Source organism: Brassica napus, chromosome C2, assembly GCF_020379485.1.
Source record: "Brassica napus cultivar Da-Ae chromosome C2, Da-Ae, whole genome shotgun sequence".
NCBI lineage: Eukaryota > Viridiplantae > Streptophyta > Magnoliopsida > Brassicales > Brassicaceae > Brassica > Brassica napus.
The window spans coordinates 1,272,445-1,293,498 of NC_063445.1; the positions used below are offsets into that span (position 1 = coordinate 1,272,445).

Below are 21,054 nucleotides of genomic sequence, written 5' to 3' on the forward strand. Positions count from 1 at the left end.
GGCTGATTCTACACAGCACTTGACGACTTGAGAGATGGAGAGAGAATCGTTGTTTACAAATATGAGTTACGTTGTGTGGTTTCTGTAACAAGCAAAAAAAATCTTTACTCAAGTATACAGAGGAGACATTGAGTAAGCTTGTTTACAAAAAATGAAAATGCAACATAGAGCTAACATTGAATGAAAAAACAAATTCTTTAGCATATGATAAAATGGAGTCACTGAGAACAAGAAACAAATCTTGAACTGAGATATTTGTATAACATTGGTGGAATCATAAACCAGACCACCAGTTCGATGGAGAGAGAAGACATTGAAGAAGTACAAAAAAAATTGAGAAAATAAGAGACGTTCCTCCGTTGTTATCAGGTTTGCTTCAGACAGCCATGAGATCACCAAAGCCACGCATGAGGAAGATTCCTCCTGCAAACACCCCAAGTGCTCTCACAAGTTTCTGCACCCAACAAGTAGACATTAGATTTTTGATGTAAACAACAAAGTCTAAGCATCAAAAGAACAAGATATTCATATACTTTCAAGGCATAGACTTGTGATTTGACAAAATCTAAATCTCTGAGAAACCAAACATTCCCAAATTCGGATTCAAACAATTGCTCAAGACATCATCAAATGTACAAAGAAAAGCTCTGACTTGGCGTCTCGAAACATGCAAAGCGAATCAAAGTCTAAACTCAACTGACTCAATTCAAGATAAACCCCTAAACCTTGACTCTCACAATAGCTGCAATACCCAACAAAGTTCAATTGAAGTCATAGAGAATCAACTTCGTAGCTCAACTCAGAATCAAACCAAACATAAACAGACTCCTCATAGAGAGAGAAAAAGAAAGAGACTTTACCATGTTAGCTGCCCACTTCTGCTCATTGTGGACCTCAGAGTGCCACAGAGCTTTCAGCTGATCCATTGAGATAACACTCTTCACCATCGTCCCCTGCTCAAAAATCGCAGCTTTGATCGTCTAGTTGCCGGAACCTACTTCAAAGCATCTAACGACACGAACCCTAACTAACAATAAGTTAAATAACTCTCTTTAAAACATTTTGGGCCTATTTTAAAATGATTGAGCCCGCTAAGAGGCCCACTAAATCTCTTCTTCTTTCTCATGTCCGAATCAATCCGGTTAAATCCCGGTTTAGAGTAAACCGATCAAGCATTTTAGAATCGAAACTAATCAGACCAAGCTCTCTCTCTCTAACCATCATCAATGGCGAAATCAGCGGCGACGGCGACATCCTCCCTCGTGCAAAACCTCAGACGTTTCATCAAGAAGCCGTGGGAGATCACCGGACCCTGCGCTCATCCGGAGTACCTCGAGTCCGTTCCCAAGGCGACGGAGTATCGTATCAGATGCCCCGCCACGATCGACGAAGAGGCGATCGTGCCTACCGCGGATCCAGAGAATGTATACAATATCTTGTACCACGCGAGGGATCAGCGCCGTAACCGTCCGCCGATCAAGCGTTATCTGTTGAAGAAGGAGGACGTGGTGGAGATGAGGAACGAGAAGAAGACGTTCGAGGAGACGGACTTGCCTAGGGTTTACTTGACGACCACTGTTGAGGAGGATGAGAACGCGCGCGGCGGAGGCTACGAGTAACGATCAGGTGAGGAAATTTCGATTTCTCGTTGGTAAGAGATTTATTTTTATTTTTGTTGGTAAAATGTAAATATTTATACCATTTTTGAATTTTATCACATTGTTGCGAACAACTTATTAGACAGAGAAATAAAAGAAACAACACAGTGAGACTATGTGAGAGATTTGCGATTGATTATGTGATCATATCAAATTTTTTGAGGTTTATATTTGTGTAGATTACTGTGATTAATGTAGAAGTGAGCTAGATTATGGTCTAGGCTTGGACCTGACCTTATGGGGTTTATAGATCATCTGGTTTCGTAATGGCGAAATGCATCATTGGCTTCTCGTTCTCGTGTGAGTTGTTAAAGTTGTACACTTTTCATTAACTTCTTTTCCCAGTGTCTGTATTATGAATTTTCAGTTGCAATCGTGGCCATAAGTTAATTAAACTAGTCCATTTCCTTTGATTATGATCGAGAATCGACTGAACCGTCATTAGACCATTTCGATTCTACTAGATTTTAATTGGAACTCGGGAGTGGAGTAAGCTTTTCCCGCTCTTTACAGTATCTTTCTCTCTGTGAAATAAGACTCAGAGCATTTTGATTAATAAGTTTGGACATTTTGTCTAAAAGATTTAGAGGTCGAATGGGTTTAAAATGATGGGTTTTTTTTTTGGTTGATTTAGAATGTTTTTTGATGCTTTAGGTTTTTTTCAGAGAGCCTGACTTAACCTGTTGAAATAGATCTATCTAGCTGCTGCTGGAGTTCTAGCCAGTTAGAAATGTCTGTGTTTGTGCTTTAGCCTACGATTCTATACTACCACAGCAGTTTAGTAATTCAATATATTCTGAGTTTCCATATCTTCTCTCTGTAATTTCGTGTTTTTTTTTTCCCTTTCTTTGTAGGTTTTCTCTAGTCTCTCTTTCCTGTAATCTGCTGGTGGGGGGGGAAGGATTGCGTGCGATATATCTCCTTGCGGTCAAAAGATTCTCCCTGGTTTGTTTGTTTATTTAATAAAGATTCTTAGTAGCTTTATCTACGACAAAACAGTCTTTTCTTTCCTTCACAAGAACCACATTGTTGTTCGGTCATATTCTCTATATTTACGTTCTATGATGAACTCATGTTGAGCTTTTTTCTTTCTCTTTTGTCTATGGCACACGCATATTAATAGATACCATGCCTGGTAAATTTTGAAACATTTACCTTTTTTTACTTTGCTTCTTTTTTGCAACAACTAAATATCTTGGATTGTTTTCTTAGACATGCTTACAAAGTTACAATACCTTTTTTTCATGCAGAAATTTTAGTACTAAGAGAATATATGATATAAAAACTGGATATAAATGGTCCATTGTGATACTTTACTTTCATCACCGGCATGCTTCAAGCCTTCAAACTTATTAGAGGAACAAAATACTAATAAAAAATAGGGAAAACTGTTTTTTTAGAGCAAAAAAATAGTAACTATGTCCCTTTAGACTAATCTATATTTTGTGTCATATTTTCCTATAATACCCTTTAATATTTATGAAAATAATTTTAATAAATAGTTTTACAAACAAAAAAAATTTGGAAAAATAGTAACATTTGTTAAAATACCTATATGAACTTAATGGTATATTTTCCAGTTATAAAAAAGTTAAAATTATAAATTTCAGATTATGTTCTAAAAAAAGTAGAAATGACATTCTACGAAGTAGAAAACGAAATCTACTTTTTTCATTGAATCTACAATGTTTAGAATACGTGATCTACGTAAATAGGAGTATTCTACAAATATGTAGAATACACATTCCGCGCTTAACCTACCATTCTAAAGTTCTTAGAAATCAAAATCTACACATTAATCTAATTCTAAAACATGTAGAAACCGACTTCTACAGATTTACTATAAATCTAAAACATGTAGAAATCAAATTCTAAAAATTACTATAATTCTACAAAACTGTAGAAATTGATTTCTACATATTAGTTGTATTCTACGGATAAGAAATCAGTTCCTAAAAATATGGAAACAAAATATTTGAGAATATTCACTTTTATATTTTTTTTAAAAATCGATTTTTTTTAAAAAAAAAAAAAATAACGAAAAAGAACAAAAAAAAAACGACAAATCGAGTTTGGGTGAGAATTTGATTTTCTCCCCCTTTGTTCGTGAATGGGAAATTAAGGATTTCGTCCCAGAGAAATCGAGTTTAAAGAGTTGAAATCATGCTTAGTCGGTTCAAATCAAGTGGGAATCAACCCGGATATAATCATACAAAACCAAAAAAATCGATTTGGGATTCTTTCCTGGGCACGGGATCGATCGATCTATCCTTAGTGGATCGGTCGATCTGTAAAGAATCGACCTTCGCCGATCGAGTGAAATGGACCAGGTCGATCAGTATATATTTCGCGTTTTTTTGTTCTGAATAATTATCGGGATCGATCGATCCACTGTAACTTGTAAAGCTGGATCGATCGATCCCGCTTGTTGAACTCATTATTTATCTTTTTAAAAAAATTACAATTTTAAGGGCATTACTGCCATTTTCGAAAAAATTAGTCTAATAGGACATAAAGTAGTACAGATTAGTCTAAAGGGACATAGTTACCTTTTTTTTGCTCTAAAAAAACAGATTTCCCTAAAAAATATAAGTTGCACTTTGTTTCATTTTCACATAATTGACCACTTAGCTTATGCATGCAAATTCTTCGTCTCTCTCTTCCTTTATCCCCAACCTATCTTGTCCTTCCTGTTATTGCTGCTAACTTTTCTTCTTCTCAAAGCATTTTTTTAAATTCAAATATCAAAATCAAATTCAAAACAGTTTTTGGAACATATATATAATCAAAATCAAATTTTACAATAACTACTTTTAAGTTGTAACTTCCTACTCTGTCCCTATAGTTTATGAAAAGAACTCTGTCCCTATATTTTGTAGCTGAAAAACCAGTGATACAATATGCATAAAATGCATGCAGCCACATTGTCCTATTGATTTATGTTCTTTTTTTATTTTAGTAAGAAATCGGGAGTTGACAAAAGAAAAAGTAAGAGATCGGGAAAAACAAAGAAGCATGCTGAACAATTTATTTATGATAGGATGTAATTGACCAACGAATAATTAATTAGAAAAAGACAGCAACTAATCAGACATTAATAAATTAACAGCAAAGAATATATTTTGTTTTAACAGTATTTTTTCAGGCAAGTCACCTATCAGAGTTGTCTTTAGCTAGGACATGGATGGCATGTCGGAAACATCCGTCTTTTCCCACCAAACCGAACCGGTTAAAGTCACCAATCCCCGGTTTAATTCCGGTTATTAATACATTAACCGATAAATCTGGAAAAAGGAAATTAAAATCCCTAAGATTACATATTATTACAACTAAACTCCTCCTTACATTGAGCCAGATCCGTCCCTCCTCTCTCGATTCCTGTCTCACTAAGTCTCTCTCTCGCTTGTCCCTCGAAGATCGACACTTGCCTTTGGCTTAATCGAAGTCGTCTTCTCCTTCGTTCTTGGAATAAACCGAAACCAAGCTTTGGTCTCCCAACACCATACGATGAACGATCTTCTGAAGGTGAGATTTTTAGGGTTTTGTTGAGTTTGAATTGGGATGTTGATTATCTATTGTAGATGCTGATTTTTCAAAAATTAAGACACTTTCTTATGTTCTGCAATTGAAATTGATCATGTAATGAATCATAATGTAATGATCCTATGATGATAAGCTAAAGTTTTAGTCTTTTCTGATTATTTGATCTTAAGGTTTAGTCTTTTCTGCTTTTTTATCATCTGAGACTTAAAGGGTATAAGCTAATCGATTATTGAGTTTAAGTTGTGGATTTTTTTTTTTTTTTTATCTTGTAGGGTTCGTTTGAGCTTCCACGGGGCGAATCTTCTAGACAAAGTGATGTCGAGCTAGGTGAACAAGGAGGTGATCAAGGTTTAGACGAGTTCTTCAAAAAGGTATTTTTACTCAAGTGATATACATTTACTCTAAACCAACTTACTCTGCCTAAGCGTTTTCTTCCTTTGTCTTGTTAGGTTCAAGACATTGACAAACAATATGAAAAGCTTAATAAGCTTCTCAAGAAACTTCAGGTATTTTAAACCAATTACATAGTAATTAATGCTTGTTGGCTTTCCCTTTACCAAAGATTTATTATTCTGTTGCATTACTGTTTTAAAACCTATAGGCTGCTCATGAGGAGTCCAAGGCTGTGACTAAAGCTCCTGCCATGAAGGGTAAGTTTTGTTCATTCATCTTCTTCCTGAATTAATTATTGGTATGTTTTGGGATTTAGTGATAGAAGCAAATAAGTTTCAATGATCATTAGGGGGTAGTAGCTTGCATTAGCAGTGGATATAATGAACTTTAGCTTAAGCATGTACTCCACTGGAACTATGAATAAAGCATTAGATGAACTAACCATTCTTAGATGAGAGAGGATATGAACTTCAAGCAGCCACGCTTCTTGTTTTATTTGACGACTTGAGACTTTTAGTGTTAATGGTTTGCCATCCATATGTAATGAACAGCAATAAAGAAGAAAATGGAAAAGGACGTTGATGAAGTCGGAAGTATTGCTCGTTTCATAAAGGGGAAACTCGAGGAGCTAGACAAAGAGGTAGTAGAGTCACTGCCTCTTTAGTCTTTTATCCTTTTAACTTTGCATTTGTTAATTTAGTCTTTATTCAAAATGTTGTAGAACTTGGCAAATAGACAAAAACCTGGGTGTGGGAAAGGATCTGGTGTGGATCGATCAAGAACATCGACCACACTGTAAGTATTCTTGTTGTTATCTCAGTCATTAGTATTTAAAGTTGGTATGACTTTGATGATCTTTCTTCTTGTGCAACAGTTCCTTAAAGAAGAAGTTTAAAGACAAGATGGCTGAGTTTCAGGTGAGTTATGAAGAAAGAAAAAAAAATAACTTTTTCAAGATTATATTTAAAACTGTTAATTCCTCAAATTAATATTCTGACTTGTTGTTATAGGTTCTAAGAGAGAACATCCAACAAGAGTATCGCGAGGTTGTTGACAGGCGTATTTTTACAGGTCTGTATGCTATTGATGTTATAAGATTTTGCTTTATTTATTTATTCCTTTTACTTCTTCTTATTGTTTCTGTGTGTTTCTTTGCATTAGTAACTGGACAGCGAGCAGATGAAGATGTAAGTAAACTATAGTCTGAGTTTTATTGTAGTCTTCAGAAGCTTGAACAAAACCTCACTCCTTTGCTGTTTCTTGATGTTCCAGACTATTGATGAGTTGATTGAAACTGGAAACAGCGAACAAATCTTCCAGAAAGCGATTCAGGAGCAAGGAAGAGGACAGGTCTGATCCTTCTTTTCATGTTATAAACAATCCAATATCTTGAACATGCAATTTTTTTTTTCTCTCTCTCAGGTAATGGACACCTTGGCGGAGATTCAAGAACGTCATGACGCTGTCAGAGACTTGGAAAAGAAACTTCTCGACTTACAACAAGTATGTTTTGACTTCATTATTCTCTTACACTAAGATGAAACACCTTTGAGCTGAGTTTTGATGCAATCCATTAGTCAAATTAAAAGCATATTCCCTTTTGTTGTTGCAGATATTCATGGACATGGCAGTTTTGGTTGATGCGCAAGGAGAAATGCTTGACAACATTGAATCTCAGGTAAGTGAGTACACACTCTTCAACGTGAAGGCGTTGTAAATGGTAACTGATGATGAGTATCTGTTGGTTTAGGTGTCAAATGCTGTAGATCACGTGCAATCAGGGAACACAGCTCTTGTAAGAGCGAAGAGCTTACAGAAGAGCTCAAGAAAGTGGATGTGTATCGCAATCATCATCCTACTCATTGTTGTGGCAGTGATCGTTGTTGGTGTTCTCAAGCCTTGGCAAAACAAGAACGCTTAAGAGGAAAACAGAAATAACCATCACTACGTTATTATGTATACGGCTTTTCATTGAATGAGTGTTTGTGAAATGTGTGTGTTTTACCAAGATATGAGAAAAATGAAAATTCTATATTCTTTTTTTTTTAATTGGAACAAACAAAACCAATTTTACTCTATTACTTGTTCAATTTCATGAAGGAGAGGATCTCGGAGGCAATGTTATTTGGTTAATGAGAAACACATTCTTGACTTTTAGAAACCAGTGTTCAAAAAATCGTTTTATATTTTACATTTATATAAAGATATATTAGTTTTTTGGTTAATTATAAAATTGTTTTAGTGAATTATTTTATACAAAACAAAAACAAACAAATTTGTTGATTTGTATTACATTATTACGCAATTTAACAGATTTAGATTAATTTAAAACGATTTAACCGAATTTAGAATGAATTAAACCGATTTGAATCATGTGAATCGGATTTTTAAAAAGTTATTTCGGTTAGAACCGTTACTTTCTCCAATTTGTCCATGGTACAAATATACATACAATGAAAGTAACTGAAGATGATTATTAGTATCTAAAGGCTAGTGATTGCAAGTAGGCTCTAGCTTTAGCAGCCATGGCTAGAGACTCCTCATCTTGTCTTTCCTTTGCGTTACTCACAGCTGCAACATAAGCTAACCTTGCGTCTTCCAATCTCCTCAGTTCGGTTTCATCTACATCATCCTAGTTTTAATGTAATTGCAACAACTTTAGATATGATATGACCAACAAAAGAAAGGGAAAAAAAAAAAGAAAGATGATTGTAGTTGTGTGTTGACTTACTAGATATGGAAGCTGGTCAAACTCATATGGGGTTGTTGCATCATAATCATCCCTGTCTAGTTTCTTGGATTCTGTTTCGCCAGAGTTTTAAATACTCGTGTAAACGAAGAGATGTCTCCTTGAAGAGAATCTAGATTATCTTCAAGCTTGGTTTCTCTTTCTCCTAATGTCTTTGCTTCCCATTGAGTCTTCTCACGAGCAGCTTGTCTGTCTGCAAGTTTGATCTAGTGGAGACAGCGAGATGAAGCTATTAACATCTGAAGATCGTATGATAAAAAAAGGAGAAATATGAAGAAACACAAGAGAACAAAAAGTTGTTAGTCTTCTACACCACACTTTGAGCAGAGAGATAGACAAAAGGGAAAAGATTTTTTAAAAACAAAATCTGAACTTTTTTCTCCAACGTTAATCTGAAAATACCAACTTTAAATGACCATTATTCCCTCATCATCGACTGACTTTTGCTCTTCACTGGGTTTTAAAAGTGTATTTTTGTTCCCTTGCGTTTACATTTTATATTCTTTTCAAATTTGGAACATGTATTACAAATTCATTTTGTTTATTTTTTACATGTCACCACCTAAACTCAGGGGCGGATGCATAGAAATTTTTTGTTGGGGGCATAAGTAAAATTGTTCAATGAAAATATTTTTGCTACAAACAATGGGGGCATGTTTAACTTATTCAATGTTTTACATTAAATTTTGAAAAGTTATTGGGGTCAGATGCCACCTTCTCACACAAAGCCACTGCCTAAACACATGTATGTGGCTCAGAACGAGGACATGCATTGTTTGTCTTTACGAGTTGCCTACGGATGATGCAGATTTATGACTGTATGAGCAAAGGAAGAGCCAGAGAAGAACAAGTAGTACTCATGGTTTGGTTATGTAAACCCTCCATATATGAGTTGTCTTTTGAATATTGAATAATATTCGATGTTGATTGAGTCAAAGAAATTTCTTAGTTGTTTATGTTTTATCCTGTATTGCGTCTGAGCCATGTGGTGATGGTATAGGCCTTAGGAGGCTTGCTTTTACATAGAAGTAGAACATATCTCAAGTCCATGACCTATAATCGTTTGTTTCAAAACCATATCTATATAATAGTATTTTATATACGTATGTTGACTGTTGAGTAGGTGAGACTTTCACTTTTAACCCTACTAAACTGAATTAGAAACCCTTTTATGTGGAACCCATATACTTTTTCTAAACATTCTAAACATTCCCCGGAACAAATCCTAACTAAATCGAATGAAAGCTGGGAAACAAATTACTTTGGAAAGGTTTCAGAATTGATTTGACAAGTATCAAACTATCAATTTGTAGTTGTGTAACTTACAGCACGAGGGTGCATGTGAACAAATGTCAAAAAAAAAAAAAATTAGGGAGAAAATGACAAAAAAAAAAGAATTGCAGAGACATACACGTGCAGAAGATATGTCCCCTATGATCACAAAACATGTTTCCCTGTCTCTACCAAAGATACAACCAAAGATGATGGGTTCTAGTTTTATGTCTCAATCTCTCTATTGTATACAACTCACTCTGTGTTCACGTGTGTGTTGTATGTGGCTATAGCCACAAACGAAATCTATGCAACGTTACTTTTTATATTATTCTAATTAATGATCATAATTCTTGTACCGGTGGAGATCTTAGAATTCATTCAACTATGATGAATATCAATGGAATATACATTGGTTTGGTTTATGAAATCCCGATATAAAAATCTAACTAGATTTTAATATTAAAATGTTTTAGTTTTGAATTTAAATAACTCGTCGATCGGTTTTAGTTCACTGTATATCGATGCATTGAGTTGTTCGTTATAAACTAGATAAAAATTAAATTTATATGTTATAATTTATATGAAGCGTAATTTTTGTTTATAGATTGTTAAATTTTGCTCACGAATGGCATGCTATGATTGTTACAAAAAAAAGGCATGCGATGATGTAGTAAACAAAACATGCTAAAATATTTAGCTAATTACATCTTATAAATACTTTACTTCTGTGCTTAGCAACATCAACACCATTTTGGTGGGGAAAAAATTGTTATCATAAAATGTTATGCATATATTTTTAGTGACTAGCTAGTACAAAAATTAATATATAGAGAGAGAATAGAGACAAATATATAGTAAGATGGCATATATGTATTTCCATAATGGGGTACTAGCTAGCTATATATGGTGACCATAAAGAATCATGCATTGATGTACATCGCAAAAGACCCAAGCTATCATCATCATTATCACCATATATAGCCACTATCATCGTCACCTTCATCACTGTGTTAGTACTATGTTTTCGTTGTAAATTGTTTAACACTTCTCTAGAGTATCAACTAAATAGGCTACTTATAGTGGATAATTAGCAAATCATCAGGAAGAAGATACTTTTCCATCATTAAAACAAAAACGTAAACAAAGGACATAGCATTTGATCATGTAAAATGAAAACATTGGAACATAAATTAAATAACATAAAGTCAATAAATTCAAACAAACCCTTGTCTAACTGCACCAACGTAGCTATGAACTGCACTGTAGCTATCATTACCATCATCGTGATTATAAACATCATCATTATCATAAGCATCGTCATCATGATTGTTGTTGTGAACCCTAGTCTCCACCAAAACCATCTCTTCATTAGCCTTCTTCTTTTTCTTTATTGAGTTTTGCTCCTCAGTATCTTGAGGAAGTTTGAGAGTTGATGTCGCTTCCATGGGACCAGAAGATGCATCAGAGTCCATTGACTCACCACCATCGCTATCCTCGTCATCACCATCTTCATAGTAACAGTCGTCATCAGGATCATGAGAATGTGAGGCTAAATACATTGTCCATCCAGATTCACAGCTGCGAGAAACGTCTTCGGTTCCAAAGCTCTTTCCAGACTCCATTTGTATACAATTACAACTCTTTTTAGTGGTCTATATAGAAGTGAACCAGAAGAAGCAACAAAGAGACCCGACAAAAGAGACCCACTAGAAAGTAAAAACCCTAAAAGCGAGAGAGAAACCACGAGAAGGTGAGATATTAAGTATAAACAATCTAACAAGCAAGTATGTGTGTTTGTGTCTCTCTCTCTCTATATATATATACATAAATGTAAGTGCGTATACATATAGCGTGTATGTGTGAAGTGTATGTATGTGCATTTGATGATAAAAGACAAGATAAGGAGTTTCTTGAAGAAAAAAAAATTGGAAAAGGGGAATATTCTTCCAAGAAATAGAGAAAAATGAAAATTATTTGATTATTTTTGGGGAAATTAGAAGATAATTAGAGGCTGACTTTTATAGATAAGAGGATGAGTTCATTGAGTTGGGTGGAAGGATAGAGATGGACAAGAGGATGTATTTACAACACCTGAGCATTGCTATTTATCTCTCATCTTCTTTCTGACCAAATAACAGCTCATAACCTAAATTTTATATACACAAATTAAATAATACAAGACAAACATGAAACATACACATCCAATAATTAATTTTCAATGTATAATTTTTTTAACATTTAATAATAAAATTAAAGCTTGAAGACACAAAAAAAAATTTGGTGTACCATACTTTTAATTATCAAACACAAATCAACCCATATATAGTTTCGAAATATTGCTAAATACATGGGTTAGTCTAGATATAAAACCTAAAATATTTTACTCAAGCTAACTAAATTCTCAAAAAACTATTTTACTCAATCTAAATTTGGTGCATATGGATCGGTAATTTTATATGTAATTACCATGACTCACCTAATCAAAAACTATTTTATCTCTAACCATGGAAAAGCAACCAGTGAATATTGACCGGTATTTTTATATATAGCCATGACCCAATATTGATTAGGTCATGGATATAAGAGAAGTGAAAACCATGATTCAACTAATCAAAAACTATTTTACTCAAGCTAGCTAAATTACCATATATTTTTATAATCGTGGCTCTTGTCATCCATGTGTACTCTGGTAGAATTAAAGCTTTAATAAGAATTTGAACACCAAGACACCCTTTGATAAGAAAACCTCAGCAAGAATTGAATTAAGAAAACAAAATATGAGAGAGATAGATAGATAGAGAGGGCCATAAATGGAGAGAGTTGATGAGAACAGCAAGACTCCAGCTAGAAGCCGTGAAGGAGAGAAAGTGAAGTCTCTTATCTCGCAGAGGTAGTGGTATCTTTTTAATTAATGCAATAACTCTAAACGTCATATCTTATAAACAAGGTAATTTTAGGTGTCATTGAGTTTGTAATACTGCAAATTAGCCTTTCACATATAGAAAATATGATGTAATATAGAGTTTATAATGATAATTAATTCATTTATTTTTGTCGACAAAGTTAAATGCATATTCTTTCTACACACAAAAAAGTGTACTGTAAATAAGGAGTGGAAGATTTACATCAATGATTTGCGATCATATACAAAACGAGAGCATAGTATGTACACATACAATGTACGAATACTAATCAATGCTATTCTATATTTTAACATGAAAGTGTAGAGGCAACACTTATAACGAAGGGAAGTGTAAGGAAAGAATGTTTCCAAGCTTTTTTTTATTATGTTTCCATTTTTGCAATCACGAATTGAATCAATATGGTTGGGGAAGAAAAAATATAATTTAAAGTTAATAAAAGAATAATTATAATCTGGTGAGAAAAATATTGGAAAATGTGTAATGTATACATTAAATAAAGAGTAATAAAGATTATACTATCCTTGTGACTTGCGCTGTTCTGTCCTTCTTTAATTTACTGATGTTAAAGTCCTTTCTCTTCCTCAAAAAGTTCAAACATCTTTCGCTTGCTTTGTCACAACAGCAAATTAATATAACATGCAGAAATTTACCTATATCAGGATTTATTTAATTCCATTACTTCTTCACATGCATATTTAGGATTGCAGCCTTACAGGCCATCACTCTAATTTCAGTTCATGATCATGTTGTGATGTTGAAGAATTATGGTCTTAATCAGATTTGATAAAAGAAAAAGAGGATACAAGGTCAATTAAATATATGACTATAACTTTACAAATATTACTATATTACTTCAAAATGATATTTAATAGGAATAAAATGATCATTGGAGTTTACAAGAGGTACTAATATTGCTAAATAATTGTGTAATTTTTCTTTCAACTGAGTTGCGGAATGTTAAAACTTAAAACAGCTTTTACAACGCTCCTGTTAATTGTTATTACTAACAAAAAAAAATCGTTCATAGTTTTTTTTTGGGTGTAAATGTTAAGACGTTCATATAGTTATTATAATCATAAGAAATTTGTGTAGTTACTATATAAATTATGTCGTCGCATACGTATTTTATAAAACGATCAATGTTATTGTATTGGTGAACGCTGAAAATATTCTGAATAATGTTATAGCTAAACCTAAATGTCTGAATTTCTTTATAGTTTTGTCACTGATATTAGATGCGATTTTGTTTTGTTGGTTGGATATTTAAAGTTTCTGAAAATGGAACTATAGAGAGGTGTAGGTATAAGTGTATGATCATGATTTTGGTTGTGGGGAACTGGGGAACTGTAGATCTTTTCACTTTAAGAGTTACAGAAGACAGAAGTTACGTTTAAAATAAATAGCGATTAGACATTTATCTTCCTGAAAATTGACTTACGTTTTTTATTTCTTTTGTTTCTTTGAAGTGACTCAAATCTGTAAAAGTAAAAAGGTCATACAATGATATATTTTCTCAATATATATTCATATATAAGGAAATATGTATTACATTTTTTTAAATGGAATAACTCTTTCAACAACATGTTATCAGTATCTACGGCTATGCATTTATGCGTACCACTGTACCTAGTGAACAATCCTTTATGCATATCTTAAAATGCACGATGGCCTACACACTTTATATTATTTATACATACATGCATTATATGACAACCAAAGATCAACCGATCAAGTTGTTAGTTTTGTAAAAAGAACATCAACTTGTGTGTTCTCCTTGCACTGGTTGAGAATCTTGAGACTAATGCATAAAAATATATGGGGAAATGATTTGTACCTAAACAAAGTGGTAACGATTTTTAGAAATTAATATTAACAATTAAAAAGTACATATAATTACACAATGTTTGTCAAAAAAAAAAATTACACAATGTAACAAGACCTTTCTCTTAATCAGTTAACAGTTTCGTTGGATAACAAGAATACGGTGTGACATTGATTCACGACAGAAGAAAAAAAAAGTCATGTCTTTAATATTAAAACATATTAAGAAATCTGTCTGATAAAATAACATTATTTTAAAATGAAGTCTTACAAATAGAACAAACGAAAAATTTAATGTATTTTAATATGTATCTAATATAGGATCTTTCAAAATAGCTAAACATATAAATAAAAAGAAAAAGCAATGTATATTAAATCCTTTTTTTTTTAACTCTTTAGATTATACCACCGGAGTGTGATGAATCATTTGGTGAACTTTGCGATCAATTTGTCAACGTGGATGATGATATCGTCAATGCGAGGTCGAACCGCAGCCTGAGGTTGCAGCATCCAAGTCACGAACTGGTGAAGAGCTTCAGGATAAGAAGCCTTTGGTCCAGCCTTTGGCCATTTGATCTTAGCGTTCACGATTGCGAGCTGAAGACTTCCATCAGATTCTTCAAGTACATATTCAAACGGAGAGACACCGTACCTGCAAAAACCACAAAATGAATATCCAAAACAAAAACTCTTATTTAGTGTAAGAGGGATGATAATCGTATTGTACATTATTGCGTATAGTGTGCAGCCTAGTGACCATATGTCTGTTCTCTCATCAATATCAGCATGGCTTGGGCAATCCCAGAGCTCGGGAGCTCTGAACGGTGCTGAAGAATGTTCAGCTGTCCATTCCTATTAAAGTCGAGAGAACATGAAGCATATTCCCAAGTTCATGATTAATAAGACATGGAATATATATAAACAATACAGAGTAGTAGTATGAATAAGGGATGGATATAGATAGGGACCTGTAACTGTAAGGCCTCTTGACGGGAGCGGATTTGCTTCCGTGCTGGACGAGCACTCCCAAAGTCCATCAAAATGGCAAGAGGAGTCTGTCCTTTTCTACGCGTTAACAGCACGTTTCCAGGTTTGACATCGTTGTGAGCATATGGTGGCTCCAGAGAGTGCATGTGTTTGAGTCCATCACAAAGCTGCAGTGGAATAGCTCTAGGTAATCAAAACACTTGCAATTCACGACTAATCATTCAATAAATCTTATACTTCTAGTCACACAATCAATCACATGGTTCTAAATATATACTACAACAGCATAACGTAATAGATAGTTTAGAAACTAACAAGCTAGGTAACAAAAACTAAATATGGATTTAAAAAGAGCGGTTGATACCTGACGAAATATTTGCAAGACATCAGTTGTTGAGAAAGTTTCCTTTTTAGCCTTCATCGCTGTGGAATTATCCAGCAAGGTTCCATCCAGGTGAACTGGAAATAGCAAGAAGGCCTCGTGTTTCCCAGCTCCCTCTTGACCGCCCTAAACAGATCAAAAGCAACACACTTTTCTTAACTAGACTTCGCACAAGAAAACTACAAAGAAAGTTATTCAACCAAGTTCCAGAGCAGAGCTTATCCACCTTAACAGGAATAATGGCATGGTCAAGGAGAGGAAGCAGATTAGGGTGGCTGAACAAGGACGAAACACGAATCTCCTCCCGCACAAGTTCCAGCTGCTCCTTGTTCTGAATTAGAACTTTCTTCATCGCATAAGTTCCATCATCTACAATGAAAATCACATATAGGAAAAATAAACCTTAGTCATGAACAAATGAACAAATGACAAACCAATCTCAAGAATCAAAAGATTCAAATCCAAATTATATGAAAATGGATTCACTGTGATCACTCTGTTTCGCAAATCATCCAAATTCAACTGCAGAATCTCAGATTCACCACGGATCAAACAACTTACACAAGATCGAAATCAGATTCAACGATTCCGAGTCAAATCTATATGAAAGTGGATTCACTGTAATGCCTATCATCTATAATCAACTGCATAATCTCAAATGCACCACGGATCTCACTATACACAAGATCGAAACAAGATCCAACGATTCCGAGCCTAAACCAAGCACATACGATCTCTACATTGATTCAATTTGATTCCTATAACAATCTCTAGCTGACACGAACGATCTCTATCAGATCCAATCGATATAACAACGCAGATAAAGGAATATCAAATCATCAATCACGATCCAGAGAGAAATGATCAGTAGCAGTACTAACCGGAGAGATGAGCTGGATCCTTGACTTTCGACGCCAAACCGCCACCGGACGAAGCGTCGGCGACGATCTCCTTAACCAGAAACACGAACGCGAAGCCGCCTTCGCCGAGCTGCCTCACGATCCTGAAACGGTTCTCATTGATCCACACGTCGCCTCCGCCGGAGTCGTAAAGCGCGTTCAATCCCGAAAACGAACAGCCCATACTTGATTCGTTTGGATCTGGTGAAGATTTACACAATTCGGAGGATCCTTCAGATTCGCATTCTCCAGATCTCGAGTTTTGGAGGTGAAGCGTTCATGTCAGCTTATACGAGCAGTTTTCACTCAATTTATTAATTGAATAATTAATTAGTTGCAGTTTAGCTAATTGGTTCGGTTAAAAACCACTAATCTCGAGAGGAATGGTTTGATAAGATTAATAGGTTCAACCGTTAAACCGATCAAATACATTAATTTTTAGTCAACGATTTACAAAAACCCGATCCATAAATTGTGATCGTAATTGCCTTACAATCAGTGTTTTTAAAACCGGACCGAAAGTTCTGAACCGGATAATTTTTGAGTCACGGTTTAATATGGTTCGATCGGATCTAATCTGGTTTAATAATCTAGTTTAATATATTTTTAGTGTGTAGATTTAATAATTAAAATATAAATGAATTTAAAACATAAAAATTTATAAATATAAACTAGTTTTATGTTTATATGCATAATTTAGAGATTTTTGATAGTTTTAATGGTTTTTATCAGTTTAATAACTCTGAAATCTAATCTAACGTAATCAGTTTATGGTCAAACTAATTATTAGATTTAATCCGGCTATAAGACGGTTCATGATCAAATCCTGATCAACTATAGGATCGGTCTGGTTTTAACAATACTGATTGGGCCTTAACACAGTTTCTTTTTGATGTTTTTGCACCTAGCAAATAGAATAAGTATTATCTTTGGGCCTTAATACTGTTTCTTTATGGATGTTTTGGCAGCTGGCGACTAGAATATAGAATTATTATCCCAGGCTTTAATATCTCATCATATTCATTAAGCAACAAAACCACAGACACAAACACAAACACATGTTCTTTGATACTAGTTCCTAATCAATCAAATTACAGAAGTTGAAAGCTCTTTAACATCGTCAGCGACTTGTTCGTAGTCTGACTTCAACTTTTGGAGATCTTCTGCACTTAGCTCTCCTTTAGCCGGTTTAAGCATGACCAAAACACAGCAAGTTGGTCGTTTAGTGGCACCGGCTTGGGCAAGATCCTGCATTGCACAAAACATACTTAGACCTGAGACAAAAGCCATAAGACTATAGAATCTACAGTTTAAGGAAGAACATTAAACTTACTTCTTTAGATGGTACGTAGACGTAAGGAATGCCAGCTTCCTCACACAAGATTGGAACATGGGTGATAACATCAATGGGAGAAATGTTTCCAGCTATAACACATATTCTGCACAAAGAACAACAATCCATTACAACACAAACCAGAGGAACAACAATCTATTGGTACAACAACACAAATCATAGGTACAAAAAGATGCATCAAAGAACCTAAACATACAAGAGAATGTTGGTTTAAACCAGGCCCGCAAATCAAAGAAGTTTTCAGAGAGGGCACAGACATTTCAAACACCATGATTCAGTTTCCGTGTACAGTACCATGCTACATTCATTATATTTTAATCCAGAGCATCGGCTTAATTGTACACGGATCACACATAAACATAAAGAACAAGCCAATGATCATCAAGAACACAAAAACCAAATTGCCAAACATAAATCACAAGCAAAAACAAACGAGTGTGGATATCAACCAGGCCCTCTAATCAAAGAAAAAACTCAGAGAGGGCAGACATGTCAATCCGCAGCAAAGCTCAGTTTACGTGCACAGTACCATGCTACCTTCATCTAGTTCATCCAGAGCATCGGCTTAATTGTACACGAATCATATAAAGACAAACCATACATTTTTCAAACACTTCAACGTAAACACACAACCATACGCAAAATTAAACAGATATACTAATAGAAATCAACCATAGTTTTCAATTAATGATAAAAATGTGGATCTAAACCAGGCCGTCTAATCATATATTAAATCAGAGATGGCAGACATGTCGATCCATAGTTCACTTTTCGTGTACAGTACCATGCTACATTCATTATTTATAATCCAGAGCATCGGCTTAATTATACACGGATTAGACATTATAACATATTCAATTACAGTACATTTTCAGACAGCATTGTACTAACAAATAAACAAGACAGAGATATGTAATGTGGATCTAAACCAGGCCGTCTAATCATATATTAAACTCAGAGATGGCAGACATGTCGATCAATAAATCACTTTTCGTATACAGTACCATGCTACATCGGCTTAGTTGTACACGGATCACACTATAACATTATCATGACGCATTCAACACGCAAGAGATTACATTTAAAAATGAATACTAACCCTTTCTGGCCACGTCTGATGCTCTTCACCACTTCCTTAACGCCTCTCTTCAAGCATTTCTTACCAGCAGCTGTTGACAGTGAACAGAACAATAAACATCAGACAAAGCTAACAGTAGAAGTTGGATTCGGATTGGTACCTTTTTGAATGAGTTTGAAAGTCCTCTTCTGGAGCTTCTTTCCGGCGAGAGGTTTAGCTATGGGAGCGAGGGAGATGACCTTCTTCTTCTCCTTTTGGATCGACTTCTCTGCTTCTGTATCGCTTCCCATGTTTTTAGCTATAACAAGCAATATGAAATGAGTAAAGAGTGGCGGAAACAAGTAGGGTTTAAGGGTTTTATAGATGAGTAGAAGAAAACAAAATTATTGGAAAACCCTAAATTCACATGGGCTTGAAAAGTAAAGTGTATGTTGATTAAATTATATGGGCTGATTATTGGGCCTTGATACAGAATGTTTGTATCTTTTCTATCTTTTACATTTCACTCCCTAAAGTTGACAGTATTTAGAAATATCACATGTAATTCCGTTACATTTGACTTTTTTCATTCTTTTTTTTTTTCTGGTATGCAACTATTTAGAGGAATAAAAGGTAGGATGAAATGTAGATGAGAGGGAATAGTAGTTTTTCACTCATCCTTTACAAAATGGTTCATACTTCCATCCAATTTTTAGTCTAGTGATACATCTATTTGATTGGTAAGTAAGTGAGATGAATATGAAAATTGCATAACATTAAACGTTTGACTAACAAACATTCTTTAGTAGAATTGAATTTTCACACAAGTCACATTAATAATAATGTACAAATCTTATGAAGATGCAAAACAAGATAGCAGAAATCAGAAAAAGAGAACACCATTCTCCCCCACCTCTTCTGTTTACAAGGTAGAAACCTATTTACTATAAAAGAACCACCTCAGAAGCCTGGCGCCACTAACACTTTTCAGAGTGAATTTGATTCTTGCTGATGAACATTTTTTACACCAAATCAGCTCTCAACAGTAGCTACGCTTCATCAACAAGAACTTACTGCCATGGCTTCAAATGGGCATTCTGATCACTGCAATTTGATTCACTAGAAGAAAAAAGATCAACCAAATAGGAGAGAAACTAAGATATAGATGCCATAAACAAGGGTTCACAATATTTTATGAAGTAATGATGAAATAAAAAGCATTCATCACTTTATGAAACAAATAGATTGGATCATGCATAATAACACCGTCAGGTTGGAAAAGGAACAAAGCTACAAGAAAATATTGTATGCGCTAAAAGAGCTGAAGTGGAGAATCCATGCACACTTTTTTATACATGGAACCAAAACAGAAAACAATATCATAGGACCGTTGTTCGGTCAGAGTCAGACCAAGAAAGGAACCTACAAGATGAATCAGCATAAGTAATACCAAGATTCTTCCCTCCCGAAAGAATCCTAAGTTTGCTTTTTGTTATTTTAGCAAACTCTTGATCCATGGTAGTAGTAAGTGAAAGCAAAAGGCATATCAGTCAACTAAAAACATATATGTATCCTCAGTTAGCAAACAAACAAAAATAATGGGAAACTAAACAGACTATTACCAGAAACAGTATTCAATGTATCTATGATCCTATGAACTCAAAAACAAGGATTCAAAAGTGATTGACTAGTGAAGAGGCAACCGCTGGATGCAGAGGTTTATCGATCTGTTCATGCTTTTAATCTCTTTCCAACAACAACAAACAACCAAAAAAAAAATCCACAGGAAGAGATCGATGAACCGCTGCCTCCAGCGACTTTCACTCTTTTAATTAAATTGAATTAGAAAAAGAAAAGCAAAAAGGAAAACTAGTTTCCCGATTTGGAGCAAGCAAGCAATAAATCTCAGATCTACAAAAAAAAAATCAACAGGCACCATAAGTAGTAGTAGTAGCTGGATGTTCACTGCCTCCACCAATCAAAAAAAACGCAAAAAAAAAAAACAAAAAAAC

General features: G+C 34.5%; 6 protein-coding genes, 1 non-coding gene and 3 pseudogenes across 8 annotated transcripts; 2 read left to right on the forward strand and 8 right to left on the reverse strand.

Moving 5' to 3' along the window:
* Positions 1-176: 176 nt before the first annotated feature.
* Positions 177-1,041, reverse strand: LOC106422734 (mitochondrial import receptor subunit TOM5 homolog). Its single transcript, XM_013863511.3, has 2 exons — positions 861-1,041; positions 177-454 (listed from the first exon to the last, which is right to left on the reverse strand). The coding sequence occupies exons 1-2, from the start codon at positions 945-947 to the stop codon at positions 377-379; spliced, it is 165 nt and encodes a 54-aa protein (XP_013718965.1). The 5' UTR covers positions 948-1,041; the 3' UTR covers positions 177-376.
* A 134-nt stretch (positions 1,042-1,175) lies between these two features.
* LOC111198186 lies at positions 1,176-2,808 on the forward strand. Its single transcript, XM_048746725.1, has 2 exons — positions 1,176-1,626; positions 2,513-2,808. Exon 1 carries the CDS (start codon positions 1,227-1,229, stop codon positions 1,617-1,619), a length of 393 nt encoding a protein of 130 aa, XP_048602682.1. The 5' UTR covers positions 1,176-1,226; the 3' UTR covers positions 1,620-1,626; positions 2,513-2,808.
* Positions 2,809-4,948: 2,140 nt separating this feature from the next.
* LOC106380521 (syntaxin-132) lies at positions 4,949-7,672 on the forward strand. 2 transcript variants are annotated; one of them, XM_013820287.3, is made up of 13 exons: positions 4,950-5,183; positions 5,474-5,572; positions 5,651-5,707; positions 5,803-5,851; positions 6,146-6,234; positions 6,316-6,389; positions 6,469-6,511; positions 6,605-6,665; positions 6,756-6,781; positions 6,867-6,944; positions 7,017-7,097; positions 7,207-7,272; positions 7,345-7,672. In XM_013820287.3, exons 1-13 carry the CDS (start codon positions 5,166-5,168, stop codon positions 7,513-7,515), a joined length of 912 nt encoding a protein of 303 aa, XP_013675741.2. In that variant the 5' UTR covers positions 4,950-5,165; the 3' UTR covers positions 7,516-7,672. The 2 variants fall into 2 exon arrangements, with proteins under 2 accessions (XP_048602683.1, XP_013675741.2); XM_048746726.1 differs by having other exon boundaries at positions 4,949-5,183; positions 6,605-6,781.
* A 3,041-nt stretch (positions 7,673-10,713) lies between these two features.
* Positions 10,714-12,796, reverse strand: LOC106422704 (protein SUPPRESSOR OF PHYTOCHROME B 5-like). Its single transcript, XM_013863483.3, has one exon. The coding sequence runs from the start codon at positions 11,238-11,240 to the stop codon at positions 10,833-10,835; it is 408 nt and encodes a 135-aa protein (XP_013718937.1). The 5' UTR covers positions 11,241-12,796; the 3' UTR covers positions 10,714-10,832.
* A 1,797-nt stretch (positions 12,797-14,593) lies between these two features.
* On the reverse strand, positions 14,594-16,937 carry LOC111204082 (serine/threonine-protein kinase 16-like). The gene is made up of 6 exons (XM_022698285.2): positions 16,614-16,937; positions 15,959-16,101; positions 15,715-15,858; positions 15,332-15,517; positions 15,091-15,215; positions 14,594-15,015 (listed from the first exon to the last, which is right to left on the reverse strand). Exons 1-6 carry the CDS (start codon positions 16,813-16,815, stop codon positions 14,787-14,789), a joined length of 1,029 nt encoding a protein of 342 aa, XP_022554006.1. The 5' UTR covers positions 16,816-16,937; the 3' UTR covers positions 14,594-14,786.
* Positions 16,938-17,600: 663 nt separating this feature from the next.
* LOC106380523 (H/ACA ribonucleoprotein complex subunit 2-like protein) lies at positions 17,601-19,424 on the reverse strand. The gene is made up of 4 exons (XM_048746727.1): positions 19,224-19,424; positions 19,085-19,154; positions 17,965-18,070; positions 17,601-17,879 (listed from the first exon to the last, which is right to left on the reverse strand). The coding sequence occupies exons 1-4, from the start codon at positions 19,351-19,353 to the stop codon at positions 17,718-17,720; spliced, it is 468 nt and encodes a 155-aa protein (XP_048602684.1). The 5' UTR covers positions 19,354-19,424; the 3' UTR covers positions 17,601-17,717.
* On the reverse strand, positions 18,186-18,295 carry LOC125582832 (annotated as a pseudogene).
* Positions 18,419-18,530, reverse strand: LOC125582833. The gene has a single exon (XR_007320280.1). It is a non-coding gene; the product is annotated as a small nucleolar RNA snoR100 (small nucleolar RNA).
* Positions 18,680-18,785, reverse strand: LOC125582834 (annotated as a pseudogene).
* Positions 18,899-19,001, reverse strand: LOC125582835 (annotated as a pseudogene).
* Positions 19,425-21,054: the final 1,630 nt, after the last annotated feature.